Source organism: Malania oleifera, chromosome 10 (assembly GCF_029873635.1).
Source record: "Malania oleifera isolate guangnan ecotype guangnan chromosome 10, ASM2987363v1, whole genome shotgun sequence".
NCBI lineage: Eukaryota > Viridiplantae > Streptophyta > Magnoliopsida > Santalales > Ximeniaceae > Malania > Malania oleifera.
The window spans coordinates 49047971-49069263 of NC_080426.1; the positions used below are offsets into that span (position 1 = coordinate 49047971).

A 21293-nucleotide genomic window follows, 5' to 3' on the forward strand; every position below is an offset into this window, starting at 1 on the left:
GTGCTTAGGTTGTGTTGATTGTCAAATATATCGGTCTAAAGATTCCTCCCAAAGAGCGATTCAATTTCCTTACCCTACAGTTGAGAGCTTGGATTCCAAGCCTTGGATTTAGATTTGTGTGGATTTGGAAAAAATACTGTACAAAATATATTGAGTTTCATCCAAATATATGGCCCAAAATCTATGCTTCTAAACACTCTCTAAAGCTATTTAAATTTCCCTTGGTATGATGGGTTCTATTTATTTTTCTCACTGTAATCTCCGTCAAAAAAGACAAAACACTATAACTATGACCTGCTTGGCCAATAACGTCGTCTATCATCAATTTCATTCTGATGGTTCACGGTGAAGCAGTCATTAGGTCCATCACCAATTGCAATTTGTTCCTGTAACATGGATGATTTAAACGTCCATCTGCAGATTCTAACTTCTCCAGAGCAGAGTCCCAAGCTGGATATATCAATTTTACAGGATCTCGAATTATGTGCCCTTCTCCAATTGTTGAATGCTGGAAATTCTTTGCTTATCTTATTTTCTGGTTCAATTTTTTTTGTATGGTGTAAAACCCTTGCTATTTCCATCATTTTGTCAACCACGCTTTAACTTATGAATCCTTTTTCAATTTTTCTTCTTTTTGTTCTGCTACTTTAATACAAAAATGGCCGACCACATTATTCACACAGGCAATTAATTTTATTCTAAAGAAATCTCTATTTTAATCCAGGCGCTGGTTTACCACGACCTAGTGGGAATGCTCCAACATCCGCATCACGCCAAGGTAATAATCCCAATATCACAGTAGTTTGATGATTGATCATGATTCTAGTTGGGAGCAGTTTTGCTGAAGAGACTGTTTTACCTTTTGCAGGTTACACCAAAGTTCTGCAAACAATTTGGACATGTCGGAGACGTCATCAACAAAGCTCTTCTGGAGTTCAAGGAAGAAGTGATGAATGGTTCATTCCCTGGCCATGCATACAGCCCATACAAAATCAGTGCAGCCGATGTTGACAGTTTCTCGAATGAGTTACAAAAGTTGGGTTTGGACAAAGCAGCATCTGCAGCTGCTGCAGCGGCTGAGAAGATTGAGACAGCCAAATCGCCTGATGATGGAAATCCCAAAACTAACTGAACTTGGATATGCTCCAGCTGTTGTCCTGCTCACTGTTTGTTCACTGGTGGTTTCTCACTCGGTTTAGGGTCAAATAGTGGGATTGCACTGCAGCAGCAATTATGGGTATCAACAATACTCAGCCTGCTCAAGAATAAATATCTGTTACACAAAAATATTTTTTGGAAACTCAAGAAAAAATATCTGTCATGCAAGAATATTTTTTGTTTCCTTGTGTGGTCTGTTACAAAGAATATTCTGCTTTACGTATATAAAGAGCAGCCTGTATTGAATAAAAAATCAAGGAAGAAGAAAATAAAATTTTTATTCAATTTTTCCTCTATTTTGTCCTATTCATTCTTTGCTTCATTATCTCTGTTCATTCTCTGTTTCATTAGAGTATCAGAGCAGTTTTAGGACTCACGTCCATTCTCTCTGGTCTTCACTCCACCACTCACAGAGCCTATTTCCATGGTTGAAACTCCTGTTGCAGTGATTTCTTGCCCTCAATCTTCTGCTATCTCTCTTCCCTTTCCCATCAACTTGATTACTGTAAAATTAAACAATGACAACTATCTTCTGTGGAAGGCACAAATCATGCCTTGGCTCAGAAGACAGAATTTATTCAGGTATATTGATGGCTCCATTGTTCCCTCCCAACAGCTCGATGAAAGTTCCAAACCAACCTCTGCTTTCCTAGCTTGGCAATAGCAGGATCAAGCCATCATGAGTGTCCTCATTTCGTCTCTCTGAAACTTTGATTGCATATGTTCTAGAGACATCCTCTTCTTGTGAAGTATGAGATATCCTCGAAGATTTATTTGCTGCAAAATCACAAGTTAGGATCATGTAAGTGCAGCTGCTACTCACTACCCTAAAAAAGGGTTCATACTCTATTGTTGATTACTATAGACGTGCCAAGCTCCTCCAGGATACTTTTGCTATGACTGGTAAAACCTTATCATCTTCTAAATTCATTACGTTTCTCTTGGTTGGCTTAGGCACAGATTTTGATTCAGTAGTTACCTCCATTACTACTTGTGTGGATCCCCTTCACTCCAGCTTATGTCTGCATTCATCTCCTCACTCATGAGAGATTAACTCATCAGAGCACTAGTCTTACAAGGTCTCCTAAGTTCTCTGCTAATACCACTCAGAAACGATCTGGCAACAATTCCTCCTGAGGTCGTGGTTTCTCTCATGGCAAGAGCAATTTCAGAGGGCGTGGTGATTGTGGCAGAAATGGTGGTCGTGATTTTCCTCCCTCCTCACCCTTATTTGCATATAACCGATCCACTTGTCAAGTGTGTCACAAGCAAGGCCATACAGCCACCACATGCTACCATAGGTTTGATTTCAGTTTTCAATCCCCTCCTCCACCCTCCCTCTCGGCCCATTTCACTTCAAGACCACCTCCCACCCTTGCAGACACCAACTGGTACCGTGATTCTGCTGCTACCCATCACTTCACACACGATTTTCCTAATATTTCTCTTAATCCATACTAGTACATGGGTGATGAACAAGTCCATGTCGGTGACGGTACTTCTCTTCCTATACGTCATGTTGGCAGCTCCACCATCTCTTCCACTCATGGCAATCTTCTTCTCTCAAAACTCTATCATGTCCCTTTGATTTCTAAGAATTTAATTTCTTGTGCGAAAATAATTCTCTATATTTTGAATTTCACTCTTCATTTTTTTGTGAAAAGGATTCCCGATCCCAGCAAGTTCTTCTTCAAGGTCCTACTAAAGATGGCATGTATGTGTTTCCACAATCATCTCCTTCTCCTTAAGCTAATGTTGGTGAACGTGTCTCCTCATTTCAATGGCATATTCAGCTAGTTCATCCTTCCATGCAACTAGTTGACAAAATAATTTCACAAGTGTCTATGCCTATCAAGTTATCTTCCTCCTCGAGTTTATGCTCCTCGTGTTGCAAGGCCAAACTCCACCAGCTACCATATGTCAGATCCTCCTGTAGATCGCCTGCTCCTCTTCACTGTATATTTTCAGATGTTTGGGGTCCTACACCAATGCTTTCGTGTGGTGGTTTTAGATATTATTTTTCTTTTGTTGATGACTATAGTAGGTTTACTTAGATTTTTCCATTAAAATGTAAATCCAAAGTAGTTACAGTTTTTCTATCTTTCAAGTGTCATGTAGAAACTCTCTTTAATGCAAAAATTTGTTCATTAAAATCTGATTGGGGTGGAGAACTTAGATCTCTTAATAATGTGTTACAATCTTTCAATATTTTTCATCGCATTTCTTGTCCCTATGCTCTCTCACAAAATGGTTCAATCGAAAGAAAACAAAGACATATTGTTGAAACAAGTATTGCACTTCTTGCTCATTTTTCTTAACCTCATTCTTACTAGTCTAATGCCTTTGTCACTGCTACTTTCTTAATTAACCGACTTCCTACTCCCACTTTAAATAACAAATCACCATTTGAAGTTCTATTTCATCAAAAAACAAATTACAAGTTTTTAAAAACTTTCGGTTGCTAATCCTGACCTAATCTTAGACCATATAATCATCACAAAATAAGTTTCAGTTCTCTCCCGTGTGTATTCCTTAAATATAGTTCTTCTTACCATGACTATATGTGCTTCCATGTTCCTACTGCAAGAATGTACATCTCAAGGGATGTATTGTTTGATGAAAACAAATTTCCATTCTCTGCTTCTAATTTAGGTCTATCTCAAGATTGTCCATCTCAGCCAAACTCATCCAACATTCCTTTACCCTACCTTTCTCTATCTCATTCTCATGGGTCTTCTTATTTTCCTAACCAACACTCTACTCGACCCAAATCATCTCCCAATCCCATTACCATTCCGTCATTAATTCATTCTCCTACTCCTGGCCCACGATCCCACCTTTCTTTAGTCTTACCAGAATTCTCTTTACTCCTGGCCCATCCATTACCTCATCTAGGGCACCCTTCGAATCACACTCTCTAAAATCCTCTTTCCCCATCGCGACCCATCCCTCCTCTGAGATCCCTTCCACCTCTATTCAACCCATGCAAACCAGAGCCAAAGCCAACAAAAGTTGCCCCAAAATAAGGACTGATGACACTGTTTGATGGCCTCTGCTTCGCGCCCATACCACTTCCATTGCTATTCTAGAGAAACCCACCTCTATTAATCAAGCCTCTAAATTTATCGAATGGAGGCGTGCGATGCAGCTTTAATTTGATGCTCTTATGTTCACAAATACTTTGTCACTAGTTCCTCCTGCCTCTAATCAAAATATAGTTGGCTGTCAATGGATTTTTAATACCAAGCACCTGTCAAATGATTCCATCAAACGAAGAAAGGCGAGACTGGTAGCCAAGGGCTACATTCAACTTGAAGGCTTGGACTACAATGAAACGTTTAGCCCGTGATCAAGCCAACTTCCATCAGGTTAGTCCTCTCCATTGCAGTCTCTTCTGGTTAGCCAATTCACCAGTTGGATGTCCAAAATGCTTTGTTTTTTAATGGGACTCTTGATGAACATGCATTTATGACTTAGCCATCTAGGTTTATACACCCTCAATTTCCCCACTATGTATGCAAACTCAATAGAGCTTTATATGGCTTTAAACAAGCTCCATGCGCCTGGTATGTGCGGCTCAGCTATCGGCTACTAGAGTTGGTTTTCGTTATTTCAAAATCAAACACCTCACTATTCATTAATTTTTATCGATATTAATCTGTGGTTGTGTATTTCCTTGTCTATGTCGACAATATAGTGCTTACCGGCTCCAGTCTAATTGTTTTAGCTCACCTTATTTCTGTTTTAAGCACTAATTTTCCCCTTAAGGATTTGAGGGATTTACATTATTTCTTGGGTCTTGAATGTCGCCGTGATTCTAATGGACTCATGCTTTCTCAAAGGAAAATATTTTGGATTTTCTCAAGAAGATGAACATGTTGAACTATAAGCCATTTAGCAGCCCTATGTCTTCTTCCACTAAGTTGTCGGCTTTTGACTCCACCTTTGTGGCAGATCCTACTTTATATCGAAGTGTAGTGGGCAATTTGCAGTACTTGCTCTTTTCTAGGCCAGAGTTTGCTTTTTATGAGTGTTAAGTGTATTTTACGCTACTTAAAGCATACTCTTCATTATGGTTTACTTCTTCAACCATCTTCTACTCCATTTCTGGCTGCATACATTGATACAGATTGAGCAGGGTGCTCAGATGACATAAAATCGACTGGTGGCTATTGTGTCTTTTATGGAAACAACTTGGTCTGATGGAGCTCAAAGAAACAATCTACTATCGCTAGATCAAGTACGGAGGCAAAATATAAGACTCTTGCTTTACTAGGCCACTTGAAATGCTACATTTAGATTTATTTGGTCTTAATCAATTTCAAAGTCTAGGTGGTAAATTGTATGCTTTTTTTATTGTGGATGATTATTCTAGATTCACATGGGTGCTATTTCTCTCTCATAAAGATGAATCATGTGAACAATTCACTAAACTATGTAGAAGAATTAAGAATGAAAAAGGCAACAAAATCACACGCATAAGAAGTGATAGGGGAACTGAATTCAAAAATGATGGCATAGAAAACTATTGTGACCTAGAGGGCACTTCACATAATTTTTCTACACCTAGGACCCCACAAAAAAATGAAGTTGTAGAACGGAAGAATAGATCCTTGCAAGAAATGGGTAGAACTGTGCTTAATGAGTACAAATTACCCAAATACTTCTGGGCCATAGCAGTGAACATTGCTTATTATGTAATGAACAGAATATTAATCAAACCCCCACTTAATAAGACTCCATATGAATTGTGGAACAACCATAGACCTAACATTTCCTATTTTCATGTCTTTGGTTGTAAATGCTTTGTACTTAGAGATAATGAGCACCTAGGGAAATTTGACTCTAAATCTGATGAAGGTATTTTCCTAAGTTACTCACTTAACAGTAAAGCATATAGAGTTTTTAATAAAAGAACATTAACTATTATTGAATCTATTCATGTTGTGTTTAATGAATCAAATCCATTTTCCAAAAGAGATGATGAAGATGATATTGATATTAAAAGAGGATTAGATAAGCTATCTATTGAAAATAATGTGGACAAATATTCAGAAATTAATGATAAATCAATTGAAGAAAATAAAGTTGAAAGTGAGGTTCAAGAGTTTCCTAGGGATTGGAAATTCATTAGGAACCAACCTTTAGATCAAATTATAGGTGAGCCTTCATGCGATGTAGCCAGCCGGTCCTCCTTAAGAAATCTAGTGAGTCATTTTGCATTTCTATCCCAAGAAGAACCCAAAAATATTAAAGAAGCCATAGAGGATGAATCTTGGGTAATGTCTATGCGGGAATAACTTAACCAATTTAAAAGAAGCAAAGTTTGGACCCTAGTTCCTAGGTCCGATGATCATACATTATTGGAATTAAATGGGTTATAGGAATAAAAAGGATGAAAATGAGGTAGTAACCAGAAATAAAGTTAGACTAGTTGCCTAGGGATATAATCAGGAAGAAGGGATAGATTTTAAGGAAACCTATGCTCCCGTAACTAGAATGGAAGTCATTCATATGTTGCTTGCTTATGCCGCTTTTAAGAACTTTAAATTGTACCAAATGGATGTTAAAAGAGCCTTCTTAGATGGCTATATAAATGAAGAAGTGTATGTAAAACAACCTCCTAGTTTTGAAAATCATAAATATCCTGATCATGTAAACCGGTTGCCCAAAGCCTTGTATGAATTGAAACAAGTTCCTAGAGCTTGGTATGAGAGTCTTAATGGTTTTATATTATAAAATGGGTTTACCCGAGGCAAAATTAACATTACACTTTTCATCAAATCTAAAAATGATGATATGCTCCTTGTTCAAATTTATGTTGATGGTATTATTTTTGGAGCAACTAATGATGATTTGTGTAATGAGTTTGCCAAATGCATGCAAAGTGAATTCAAAATGAGCATGATGGGTGAACTGAGTTTCTTCTTAGGACTTCAAATCAAATAGGCTAAATATGGGACTTTTATATGCCAATCTAAATATGTTAGGGACTTGCTCAAGAAATTTAATATGGAAGACAGTAAAATTCTGGGTACTCCTATGAGTTCTTCCAAAAAACTTGATAAGATGAGTAAAGCATCCCTATTGATGTGAAATTATATCACGACATGATTGGTAGTCTCCTATACCTTACAACTAGTCGTCTTGATATCATGTTTAGTGTGTGTATGTCTACTAGGTTTTAGGCTGCTCCTAAGCAGTTTCATCTATTAGCAGTCAAAAGAATTCTTAGGTACGTAGTTGGGACTATAGAATTAGGCTTATGGTACCCTAAGCATACAACATTTGAGATTATTAGTTACACCGATGCTGACTTTTCTGATATTAAAGTTGATAGGAAGAGTACTAGCGGCACTTGTCACTATTTAGGACAATTTCTGGTTTCTTGGTTCTCCAAGAAACAAAAATCAATTGCCTTATCGATAGCCAAAGTAAAATATATTGCGGCTGGAAGTTGTTGTACTCAAATGCTTTACATGAAGCAACAACTCATGGATTTTGTAGTGCGCTACGATATGGTTCCAATTAAATGTGATAATACTAGTGCAATTAATATCTCTAAAAATCCTATCTCACATTCACGAAGCAAACATATTAAGATTAAACACCATTTCAGTCATGATCATCTTGATAATTATATTTATGTTTTATGTTTTGATTCATACTAAATTGTTTAAGTTGTTAGTTGTGGATAAATTGTAAATTTGAACTCATTTTAGGTCATTTCTATACAAATATTTTTGGGAAATGCTCTATTTTCAAACGGCATGCTACCGAAGTTTCTACAAATCCTCCCAAATCATATCTCGTATTTAAATGCTTCCTACTCAATGCCTTGCCTATATACTTCAAATTTTTCATGACCCTTTTTGTTGTTGCCAAAAGGGGGAGAAGAGGCAAAATTGGATACTTGGGAAGAAAATGTTTGAACCTATAAAATATACATTTCTCTTATGCATACTTTTGGGGGGAGCCTTTCTTGGATGTACCCACTTTTGTATAAGGTATTTGTCATCATTAAAAATTGGGAGATTGTTGACCTTATTGGTCATATCCCGTTTTGATTATGAAAAATACTTTGGTATTTAATGTTTGATGACTTTGTGTGTAAGATCAATTGGAAGCTTCATAAGGTGCACATGGACCTTGAAGAAGATAAAGACTCAGAATATTTATTTTTTGTAATTTAATTAAATTTTATTTGAGTCTGTAATATTTCAATATTAATGGTTTATAATAATTAATGCATTACATGCATGATAGGATAGATAAGCTCAAAGACCTTAGACTGACCATAGGTCCTAAAATATTGCATGAAAAATCCCCCTATAACTTAGAAGTATCAATTATGTGAACAGTGGTGTCTTTAAAAGAGAGTTAAAAATTGAATGCACAAAATTAGTGTGTTCAGTCGACTGACCCTAACATATAGAGTACCTTCAGTCGACCGAACCTCCCTAGGGTCAAAGGTTGAAACATCTGGTCAACCAATCTTAAAATGAACATCAACGCCCTGGTTGACCGAATTGGCATGTGGGGATTTCCCAACGCCCTCGTCGACCGAACTCCTGATTATAAAAGGACCTGGTCAATCGAACCTTGGAGGTTCAAAAATCAACTTAAGTCTGGTCAATCGAACTAAGCAATCTGGTTGACTGAACCTTAAAAATTGTCGATCGAACCTCTTGGGTTGCTTAAATTTTACCGAGCTTGAAACATGGTTAATTTTTATTAACCCTATTTAAACTTTCTCAAAAATACCAAATAGGTCCCGAACGATTATAATTTTTAGGGTGTCTATATATACCCCCTCATTTAGTTTAATTAGCACCCAGTTAGCAAATATCATTAGCAAATTCTCTTTGAAATTCAAAAACCCTATTTCCCATATTCAAGCTCTCCACTTCCATTCTTAGTCATCCTTATTACAAAAATCGTTTAGTAAGAGTATTCTTGTGATTATCTTATAAATCTTACACTCTCACTTACTCTGTTTGATTGAGATTTATTTTATTTGAAAATAAGCTTTGAGTTTTTCTAGAAGACTTTGTTAAAAAGTCTCCTGTGGGAAAACTCCTTTGAGCTTGTGAGTTTTGCATTATCATTGCAATACTCAAGAGGTTGTATTGTATTTTGTTTGTGGTTGATTTTGAGAAAATATTTTTTGAGATATTTGGAGTGTGCTTGAGATCTTTGTCACTACACTTTGTGATTAGCATCATCATTTTGAAACAAAAGTCCTAACACATACACTCTCACACTCTGATTGCTATACTTACACTATTTTTTAGAGTAGATATTGAGACTACATTGAACTTATCATATCCTATCATACTGTAGTGTGTTTGACTATACTGGTACAAATCTTCTTGCTTAAGAAGCATATATTTTGTACACAAATTGCATTGTGAATCTATTGTATTCCAAGCGTGCCCTAATGGGGTGATAATCTAGCCCAGAATGATTGTATAAATTGAGGTTAGTCCTATTAATTGACATGGTTGTATTAGGTGCCGCTCCACCCGTTAAGTGAGTCGTAATAGAATCCTTCTACTTGTGAGCCAAGATGAGGACGTAGGCACATTTGCCGAACCTCGATAACATATCCAGTGTCGTACTTGTTTTATTTGCTTTACTGTGCATGTTAGAGTAATTTTCCTATGCAACTTGATTTTAGCTGCATTTATTGATTCATTTAATTATCTACTTTAGATTGACCCTAGGCTTGTATAATACTGCTGCTAGATATTTGGCATAGGAGAGAAATTTTAAAATATCAATTCACCCCCTCCCCCTCTTGGAATTATAGTAAAACCAATAGCAACCAAGATGGTATAGGAAGCGTCAACACGTCGCAAGTAACTTTCGTGGCTAACCAGCATGTCATGAACCTCCTCAAACGTTAGAGAAGTCTCACAAGCCCGAATAGGCACTGCAATCTAATGGAATTTAGGACCAATACCATTGAGGACATACAGAGTAATTTCATCTACTGATATGGGAGGGTCAATCACTGCAAGTTCATAAACTAAAACCTTGATAGCATGGAGATACTCTGAGACCGAGCAGGACTCTTACTGAATGAGAGTCAACTCCTCCATAAGTTGCCTAACACGAGTGCGTGAATGATTAGCATACAATCGTTGCAACTTGTACCAAGCATCATGAGCAGTGATTGAAGTGGTAATGAGCGGCATAACCGGTTCAGAGATAGATGCAAGGATGGCATGAAGGATCAACTTATCTTACTGGAGCCAAGGCCAAAAATTCGGATTGGAGACACCTGTACAAGATGAACCAGTAGAGGAGGTGTTGGTAGAAATATTTTGTGATGGACATACGGTGGTATCGTCAAGATAACTCTATAGGTCATAGCAAATGAGCAATGACGTCAATTGGGCGGGCCAAGAAGGGAAGTTGGAAGGGTTAGTTGAAAAAAAATTTGGTTTTCACATCAAACACTTGTACTATGATAATGGGGGCAAATATCAAGCTCTTTGTCATTTTAGGTAAGAGAGAGATATTTGAGAGCTTCTATAACTCGGCGGCTCTCAGTCGGATCAGTAGGAGAAAAGCCATCTTGAAGCTGAAGAAGATCCATTGTGGCAAGAAGAGCCATCACTGCCTTAGCACCATCCATCTTGGTGTGAGAAAGAAGATCCCGAATACACTTTTGTTGGGATGGGTAGCTGAAATCACCTCAACACCAAGAAAACAATGTAAAGGGATAAGATCCTTTAGAAAAAATCGATGATTGAGCTGCTAAACAACCTTAGAGACAACAGTAGATTTACTCCCAATGAGTAAGAGATCATCCACATATACCAAAAAGTAAAAAGTGACATCATCACTAGTGTAGATAAACAAAGAGGAATCAGATTTAGACCGCTGAAAACCAAGTTCAAGAAGACAAGCACTTAGTTCTTGATACCAAGTACGAGATGCTTGTTTCAAGCCCACACAAAGATTACTTTAACCTACAAACATGAGAAGGCAAATTAGGATCAACAAAACCTGGAGGTTGAAACATAAATAAATCCTCCTGAAGGCGGCCATATAGAAACACGTTATTAAAATTTAGCTGTCGAAGAGGCCAATTTTTCTGAACAGCAATGGAGAGGACAACTCGAATAGTCACCGGCTTCACAACAGGGTTGAAGGCCTCATTATAATCAAAATCAGGTCGTTGATGAAAACCTTTGGCCACAAACCGTGATTTATAGCAAGAAATACTTCCATCGGAATTTCGTTTGATACGAAAAACTCTTTTGCAGCCAATGGGTTTGATTTTAGACCACAGTGGAACCAGCTCCTATGTAACGCCCCATCCCGGCACATGGGCCCAAGGTGCTACTTTAGTGACGTCTGTGTACCTGATACCATAATCATTAAACAACGATGCAATGGAAGTAATGATACACTCACTAAACATACATTACCAGAGTTCTAAGTCCTTTTATACATATAAATTCCTAAACATCCATATACAATCCGAACCAAAACTGGATGACTAGTTTAGTCCATACAACAAAAATGCATATCCATTAACTTACAATATAACTTACATACACCTGAGATCATACGGATCTTCCCAAAAAGACTATTCTAACCTCCACCCCCTTGACACTGCTAAGCACGATACCTGCTATTTCTTGAAAAGATGATTGGTATATTGGGGCGAGACACTTCTCAGTAAGGGCGATCAAGTTAATATTAGTCTGTGGGCAGCATGCATTAGTGTTTATAGAAAACATCCATTCTTTACATAACCAAAAATAATTGTCTCTACATCATACGTACTTATATAGTTGGAAATACTTGTTTCATTCTCCTGACATAAACAGTTTAGTCATTTCATAACATTATTTACATAAATATAAAGATATGCATAAAAGACACCTCCTGGTAATAACGCCATGTATAACCCTTGTGGCCAGGGTTGTGCTACCTGAAGGCTAGATTAAGCCCGAGGTGACCAACCTAGACAAAGTCAGTATACATCCGCGTCATAGCTCCGACTATGCAGGCATCCACAATTTTACTTAGATAACCTCGATTGCCCTACCGTGTCTTGAAAGTCTGGGCTTCCAAGTATGGTACACCCTCTACCGAGGCTAATCAGCATAGAACCACCCACAACACTCTCGCAATACAGTGTGGGTGCACGTGGTCATATACATAATTCCTAACAATGGTATCGTGCTCATAACATAATAGTCCATCAGGGGTCCTAAAGCATATCATGCAATTTAAGTAATAAAACCATATTTCATATTCCTTTCATATAAAAACCTGACATAGTAACAAACTCGGCCCTCGTGGCCATTATACATATAAAACTCAGCCCTCGCGTGGCCATCATACGTATAAAACTTGGCCCTCGCATAGCCATCATACATATAAGTTGTAACGCCCCGAACCCTTAAACCCAGGTCTAGTGTGTTATACCTGATAAAACCCGTGATAATTCATGAACCATAACATGCGCAGCGGAAAACATAAATAAAATCTCCATATAACATAATACCAGAGTTTCACTAATTCTATCCATATACCATAATATCCTTCAACACCTGCATTTCCATAATTACATATATCTCCATAATACCAGTATGTTTCACAACCTTTCATAATATCTAGAAGACTTAAAATACAAAACATAAAACATAACATATACATCTTAAAATTTACATAGAAATATACCCTTTCCTTTTTCTATTTCCTAATAATGCTATAAAAACCTCGAGCTCTCAAAGCTCGACCTCGAGGATGACCTGAAAAAGAAATACATTTATATTTGGCTGAGAAACATCTCAGTAAGGGAAGAAACAATATATTAAAACAGTGTGTGGCCAACATGAGTTTATAATCAACATAATATTTAACATTTAAAAATCGTTAACACAATTTTTGAAATCATTCTCTGATCCTATTCAAACACATGCAAATGTTTAACCCACGAGATTACCCAAGGATAGGGGTGATTACCCGTCCATACAAGTAGCACCCCTCTGCTCTAATACTTAGGTAACCCGAAGGTCACTAATGAAGCATACCAGAGCGCTCACCTTATTCAGTAAGCCCTCAAGTGTTAACTTGATCTCGTACTCACGCATTCAACAATAGTTTACCGGCAAAGGCCCTAAGGATAGAGAATTCTACCCGCCCATACAAGTAGGTTCCCTCTACCCTAGTGCGTTACGCAACTACTGCCACATCTAAAGCTACTAGTGCACTCGCCTTACTCAGCAAGCCCTCAAGTGAAGAGTGTGCCCCGCCCAAACGTAACATGTTCTACATACATAAATACTTCTAATATCATAATACATCATTCTTTTCATCATTATTAAATCATTCACATTCTTTCATGTTCATATCTTAACATTTCCTTGTGTTTCACTTTAAGTGACTCTTTCCCATTTGTATCATTCACCTTTCACATTTCATTTCATTGCATTGTCATTTCTTGTCATTTCATTGCATAACATTTTCATTTCATTCCTTTGTACTACAGCCGCTCTTTAGCCGTCATTTATTAGTCCACATAGAAATGCACTAGAATTTGCTACAATTAGTCCACATAGAAATGCGCTAGAATCTGCTAACCCGGCTTTTAGCATTTGTACCTTTACATGGTTGCATTTAACATACACAGGCAACATTGTCCATATCATATTTTATTCACATTGCTTTACTTACTTAGCCTGCATCTCATACATTTAACATATACTTGCACAGAATCTCATGCCACACAATTTAACAGTAAAATTCATACATATTCTTGTAAAATAGACCAACCCACATTTAGCATTTAATTACTGAAAATATAATTTCTATTTCTTACATAATTATCCAGAAAATTCCTTCTAGTTTGTTCAGTTCATTTCCACAACTACATAACTAAATAAATGGTCCTAGGCTCAGAAATCATAGTTTTACATGGTTGGCATTTTAATAATTCACACCAAAACATACATATAATATAACATAAATTATTGCCTTTAATTTCATAAAATCTGATTTAATATATAATTTTTCCTTACCTCATTATTGAACTACTCCAATAGGGACTCTAAAAAATACCTGCGGCACTCACCCGGACCTTAAATCAAAAATCCTAATTCCATTAAATTCATCCTAAATAAAATATTTATCTAATACTTCGTAGACCCTTAAATACCCATAAATAATTATCCCCTTAAATTTAGCCAAAATTTCCAAATTCCACTCTCGCTTTGGAGTAGGGTTTAGAAAACCCCAATTGGAAAATTACCTACGCCAAAATGACAACGACGCCGATTAGGACCATGTGGTGGTGCCAGATCGTCGATTTAACCGCATATTAATAGCGAAATTGAGAAAATGGGGAAAAATTACGTTTCCCCAAGAGCAATGCCTTAGTCATTCCCATGAAAAATCTGTTCTAGTAGAAATGTTGGCAATGGAACCAGGAATCCAACGGCATCTTCCACTTCCCGATCCGATGCAAACCCGTCGAGAAATTGAGAGAAGGAGAGAGACGGATACGGAGGTGGCTAGCTGCAGGAAAAATAAAATTTCAGAGAGGGGGGGGGGGTTGCGTGCTTCTTCTGACTTCTTCTTCTTCTTTCTTATTCTTCTTATTCTTTTTAACTTTATAGATGTATATATATATATATATATATATATATAACTTTAACTTATACATTTATATAAATATATATATATATATATATATATATATATATATCTTATTTCAATTAGTTTTTAGTTTTTTTTTTTAAATCCAATGTAAAAATATTTGATTTAATAACTAATCATTTAATTATTTAATTTATCTTAATTTAATTTAATTTCTTTAATTTTAATTTTTCTTCTTCTTTTTCCCACACCATTGCTTTTATTTATTTATCCGTTATTTTATTTATTTATTTTTCTAATTATTTTAATCATTTTAATTTTTTGAGTCTTTACATTCTCCCCTCCTTAAGAAATTTCGTCCTTGAAATTTGTTACCCAATCTTTTCTTCTCATAATCCTGCGATTTACCATATCCCACACCGTAATCTTAACAACACAATTATATACTTTAAATTCAATACACATCTAAGTTCTCCATATAAGGACCAGTCTCACGGCTAAAAAACATCATCGTCGATCAATTTACCGTGGTTTTCAGAAACTTTCGAATGAATCAGAAAATCACAGAAGTCCGCCAAGGGATTTCCGCTTGCAAGCTATAAGACAAAATCCTCTACTTCCCTACATACCTACTTCTTAACACCTAACCTAACCCATCCATTTAACATCCTTATCCTAACTTTTTCCTATACTCTAGTATAAATCATCTCTAACCTAATACTCTAACATTTCTATATCCAGGCGATGTGAAATTAATCACACTTCTAGCTGGACATTGCTCTGATACCATCTGTAACGCCCCAAACCCTTAAACCCAGGTCCAATGCGTTATACCTGATAAAATCCCTAATAATCCATGAACCATAACGTGCGCAGCAGAAAACATAAAAAAAAATCTCCATATAACATAATACCAGAGTTTCACTAATTCTATCCATAGACCATAATATCCTTCAACACCTGCATTTCCATAATTACATATATCTCCATAATACCAGTATGTTTCACAACCTTTCATAATATCTAGAAGACTTAAAATACAAAACATTAAACATAACATATACATCTTAAAATTTACATAGAAATATACCCTTTCCTTTTTCTATTTCCTAATAATGCTATAAAAACCTCGAGCTCTCAAAGCTCGGCCTCGAGGATGACCTAAAAAAGAAATACATTTATATTTGGGTGAAAAAACATCTCAGTAAGGGAAGAAACAATATATTAAAACAGTGTGTGGCCAATATGAGTTTATAATCAACATAATATTTAATATTTAAAAATTGTTAACACAATTTTTGAAATCATTCTTTGATCCTATTCAAACACGTACAAATGTTTAACCCACGAGATTACTCAAGGAAAGGGGTGATTACCCGCCCATACAAGTAGCACCCCTCTGTTTTGATACTTAGGTAACCTGAATGTCACTACTGAAGCATACCAGAGCACTCACCTTACTAAGTAAGCCCTCAAGTGCTAACTTGATCTCATACTCACGCATTCAACAACAGTTTACCGGCAAAGGCCCTAAGGATAGGGAATTCTACCTGCCCATACAAGTACATTACCTCTGCCCTAGTGCGTTATGCAGCTACTGCCACATCTGAAGCTACTAGTGCACTCGCCTTATTCAGCAAGCCCTCAGGCGAAGAGTGTGCCCCGCCCAAACGTAACATGTTCTATATACATAAATACTTCTAATATCATAATAAATCGTTCTTTTCATCATTATTCAATCATACACATTCTTTCATGTTCATAACTTAACATTTCCTTGTGTTTCACTTCAAGTGACTCTTTCCCATTTGTATCATTCACCATTCACATTTCATTTCATTGCATTGTCATTTTTTGTCATTTCATTGCATAACATTTTCATTTCATTCCTTTGTACTACAACCGCTCTTTAGCCATCATTTGTTAGTCCACATAGAAATGCGTTAGAATCTGCCAACCCGGCTTTTAGCTGTTGTACGTTTACATGGTTGCATTTAACATACACAGGCAACATTGTCCATATCATATTTTATTCACATTGCTTTACTTACTTAGCCTGCATCTCATACATTTAACGTATATTTGCACAGAATCTCATGCCACACAATTTAACAGTAAAATTCATACATATTCCTGCAAAATAGACCAACCCACATTTAGCATTTAATTACTGAAAATATAATTTCTATTTCTTACATAATTATCCGAAAAATTCCTTCTAGTTTGTTCAGTTCATTTCCACAACTACATAACTAAATAAGTGGTCCTAGGCTCAGAAATCACAATTTTACATGGTTGGCATTTTAATAATTCACACCAAAACATACATATAATATAACATAAATTATTGCATTTACTTTCATAAAATCTAATTTAATATATAATTTGCCCTTACTTGGTTTCTTGAACTACGCCAACAGGGACTCCGAAAAATACCTACGACGCTCACTCGGACCCTGAATCAAAAATTCTAATTTCATTAAGTTAATCCTAAATAAAATATTTATTTAATACTTCCTAGGCCCTTAAATACCCATAAATAATTATCCCCTTAAATTTAACCAAATTTTCCAAATTCCACTCTCGCTTTGGAGTAGGGCCTAAAAAACCCCAATTGGAAAATTACCTACACCAAAATGATGACGACGATGACTAGGACCACGTGGTGGTGCCCAATCGTTGATTTAAACGCATATTAATAGCGAAATTGAGAAAATGGAAAAAAATTACCTTTCCCTAGGAGCAGTGCCTAAGCCGCTCCCATGAAAAATCTGCTATAGTAGAAATGTCGGCAGCGGAACCAGGAATCCAACGACACCTTCTGTTTCCCAATCTGACGCAAACTCGTCGAGAAATTGAGAGAAGGGGAGAGACGGAGACGGAGGTGGCTAGCCGCAGGAAAAATAAAATTTCAGAGAGAGGGGGGGAGGAGGTTGCGTGCTGCTTCTGACTTATTCTTCTTCTTCTCTTTAACTTTACAGATGTATATATATATATATATATATATATATATATATATATATATATATATATATATATATCTTATTTCAATTAGTTTTTAGTTTTTTTTTAAATCCAATGTAAAAATATTTAATTTAATAACTAATTATTTCATTATTTAATTTATCTTAATTTAATTTAATTTCTTCAATTTTAATTTTTTTTTCTTGTTTTTCCCACACCATTCCTTTTATTTATTTATCTGTTATTTTATTTATTTATTTGTAAATTATTTTAATCATTTTAATTTGTTGGGTCTTTACATAAGTCTTCCTGCATTTTCATAAACAGTCCCAGTATTTCACAAACAAACATCATTTCGGTTTATGAAATAGTATAAACATATCATTCACCTGCCACACAATTTCCTGTACTTTGAGCATAGCCTGTAGGCAACCAAGAAAAACATAGCATATATAGTTTAAAACATTAAAATGAGCTTTCCACCATTCATTTTACTGAAAATACCATAACATATATCCTAAGTTTGAAAAAAGATCTTTTGAACGGTTGGTTTTAGAAACTTCAACTGAAAACCTGAATATACTTACTTTATAAACATTTCAAATGGTACAATTTCATTAAAAAGCTTACATAACTTAATCCCCTTACCTATTTCTGAAAAAAAAAATCTAAAACGCTCAAAAATTGAACCCTAGCTTTTTCATGAGATAAAGAATCTGCTCCGCTAGGATTGTAGATGTTCACCCCCTAATCCTCGTGGTAACTTTTGTTGGCCTTACAAGACTTAAAACCTTGTTATCTTGTTTCGATGCTAACAAACAAGTGAAATTTAATCTATTTGTGTGAGTAATGATGTTTCAGGGCTCATATATGAGAAAGCAAAGGTCAAAGTGCTCAAGAAGATCAAATGAAGCTTAAAAGAGTTTAAGCATGGATTTAAAGATGATATATTAAACCTTAAAGAATATGAAGACATGAATGAGTTGTTGAAAGCCAAGGCATATTAAAGTCCAAAGAGCCAAAGAAAAGCAAAGTGATAAAGCTCAAAGAATATGAAAACTTGAAGTTTGAAGAAACAAAACATGAAGACTCAAGAACCTAAAATGAGAAAAGTTTTAGAAGTATTCATGTAAGTACTTTAAATGTTTAAAATATCGTTTGCAATATTTTGAAACTCTTAGGTTAACTTCTTGGACCTAAATACATTTTAAAATATCTGTAAAATAATTTTATGAAGTCAAAAATTATTTTAAAAGGGTTAAAATCATTTTTGGAATAAAAAGCACCAAAAAGGGTTTTTCTATTTGCTGTCAATTTTGATACAGCCGTATTCAGGTGTATTTTTAACTGTCAAAACTTCATTATTTTAAACAGTGATGAACATGAAAGTTTTGGGATTTTCTCTTAGCTTTCTTTTGACACCAAGAACACCTAATTTGGAGTTATACATAAAAATTTATGGCTAAAATACTGAACCAGGGTCACTGCTGTCAGTCAGCTGAACACTGTTCACGGAGGGACTTCAGATGACTGAACAGATGACTTCAGATGACTGAAGATTAAGTTCAGTCGATTGAAGATTTTCTGGACAGAATATACAGCAGGTAGTAGCAGTTCAGATGACTGAACTTGTAACTTCAGTCAACTGACCACTGTTCAATGGGCAAAAAATTTTTTTCTCATGTTTTAAAATATAGCCGTTTGAGCTCTAAACTTTCTAAAATTTTGGGAAACTCTCTAAGGAAACTTTTGCAACATGGAAAAAAGTTTGAAAGCCTATAAATACAGGTTTTGCAAATCAAAACACATCCAAGAATTGAAAAATCTGCTTGTAAAGCTGAAAGTATTCTTGTTCTTCAAAAGCTCTCTTGCTCACTCATTGAAAAATTCTTTTACTGAGAATTCTGAAGTGCCAATCCTTCCTCCTTTGGATTCCTACTATTAATTCTTATCTAATAAGGATATTGGTGAATTCTACACTTGAGCTTCATTGTATTCATATTGGTATTTTACATTCAAAGTACATAGTGCTGAAATTGTACTAATTTGCTCTTTGAGAGAGTCTACTTGTATGCAAATCTTATCTTGTGTTTCTTATAGTTCTTTGACGTTCCAAGGGTTGTTTGGATTGTTGGCTAAGCAAGGGGATATTGCTTAGAGAGGCGGGCTCTAGCCTATGTAAGGAGTGACTGAACGAGGGGATATTGTTTGGAGAAGGTGGGCTCTAGCCTTAACCAAGGAGTGTTGTAATCGGTATTGTTCCACCCGTCAACGGAACTGAACTAGTGAATCCTTTGGTGTTTTGCCAAAGGCGAGGACTTAGGCTGGGTATAAGCCGAACCTCGTAAAAATCTTCGTCTCCTTCTCTCTTTCCCTTACTCTTTATTTTCAGCATATTTAAAATTGCGTCGATGGTTTAAATTTAAAAATCATATAAACTACATATATTTGGAAAGCAAACAGACTTAAGGTTAAATTTTGATTTGGGTTGCGGAAACCGAAAAGGAGTATGTTGGTTCACCATATCTTGTGGAAACCTTACGGGAGTACGTTACTTGGTTAACATCCTAAAGATAAATTTACCAAGAGTTTATTTGAGTTCTAAATATTTGGAAAGAGTGATTTGATTCATCTATACAGGGCTTTACATCAGCAAGTATAAATTCTCATTCAACTACAGGGCTTACAAATTCATAATCACGGGGCTTATATAAACAAACAAACTATCTCAAGATCTTATATTACCAAAGTGCTGAATACTTTATATCTTGGTTTGGTTGTTTGTTGTTTGACTTGTACTTGGAAAATAAATTGATTGTTTGGATTGAAGATTGTGTTTAATTGATTGGTTGTTTGATTAAGTTGTTGTGTGATTGGTGAAATTAAACAAACAAGTTAAAGAATTGGTTAAAGAAATTAAAGAAGTTAAGGATTCTTAAAAGAAGTTAAAAGAAAGTTTTAAAAGCCAATTCACTCCCCTCTTGGGAAGCTATTCCTAATTTCAACTTTCGATCATCAATTTGGGTGACGAACGGTGTAGAAACCGAAGTGTGAGAGAGAGAGAGAGAGAGATAGAGAGAGAGAGAGAGAGAGAGAGAGAGAGAGAGAGAGAGAGTTTTAGCTTTCTTAATGAAGAAGCAAACAAAAATCCAATTTATAGACTCTTGACCAGGTCAAATTCATTGACGAAGTGGCGCCTTAGTCGACGAACCACAAAAGGTCGTTCGTCGACAAACCCTATCCTAATATTTTCTAGCTGTTCTGGATTTCTTCGTTGACGAGGCTCTAAATTTCGACGATGAACCACATAAAGGCCTTCGTCGACGAGAACATGGACCTCGTCAGTGAGACCTACTGTTCCACTTCTGAAATTTTCCTCTCTTATTTATTTTCCTTATTTTCCGGGTTTAAGTCTCTACAATGTCCCCTCCTTATAAAAATTTTTTCCTCGAAATTTGCAAACTGTTTTCCATCTCATCAATTGAACTATTGCTGCTCCGCCCCTAGGAAGAGACGGTGGCCACCCACATAGTAGCCCCATCCCAAAT

The 21293-nt window shown here is 35.9% G+C and overlaps 1 protein-coding gene across 1 annotated transcript in view; it reads left to right on the top strand.

Moving 5' to 3' along the window:
• The window catches only part of LOC131166672 (3-methyl-2-oxobutanoate hydroxymethyltransferase 1, mitochondrial-like), a 30798-nt gene extending 29666 nt beyond the window's left edge, over positions 1–1132 (top strand). The window contains exons 4-5 of the mRNA XM_058125248.1: positions 725–778; positions 869–1132. Coding sequence (XP_057981231.1) covers positions 725–778; positions 869–1132 — 318 coding nt within the window. The remainder of the gene's footprint in view (positions 1–724; positions 779–868) is intronic.
• The last annotated feature ends 20161 nt before the right edge of the window (positions 1133–21293 follow it).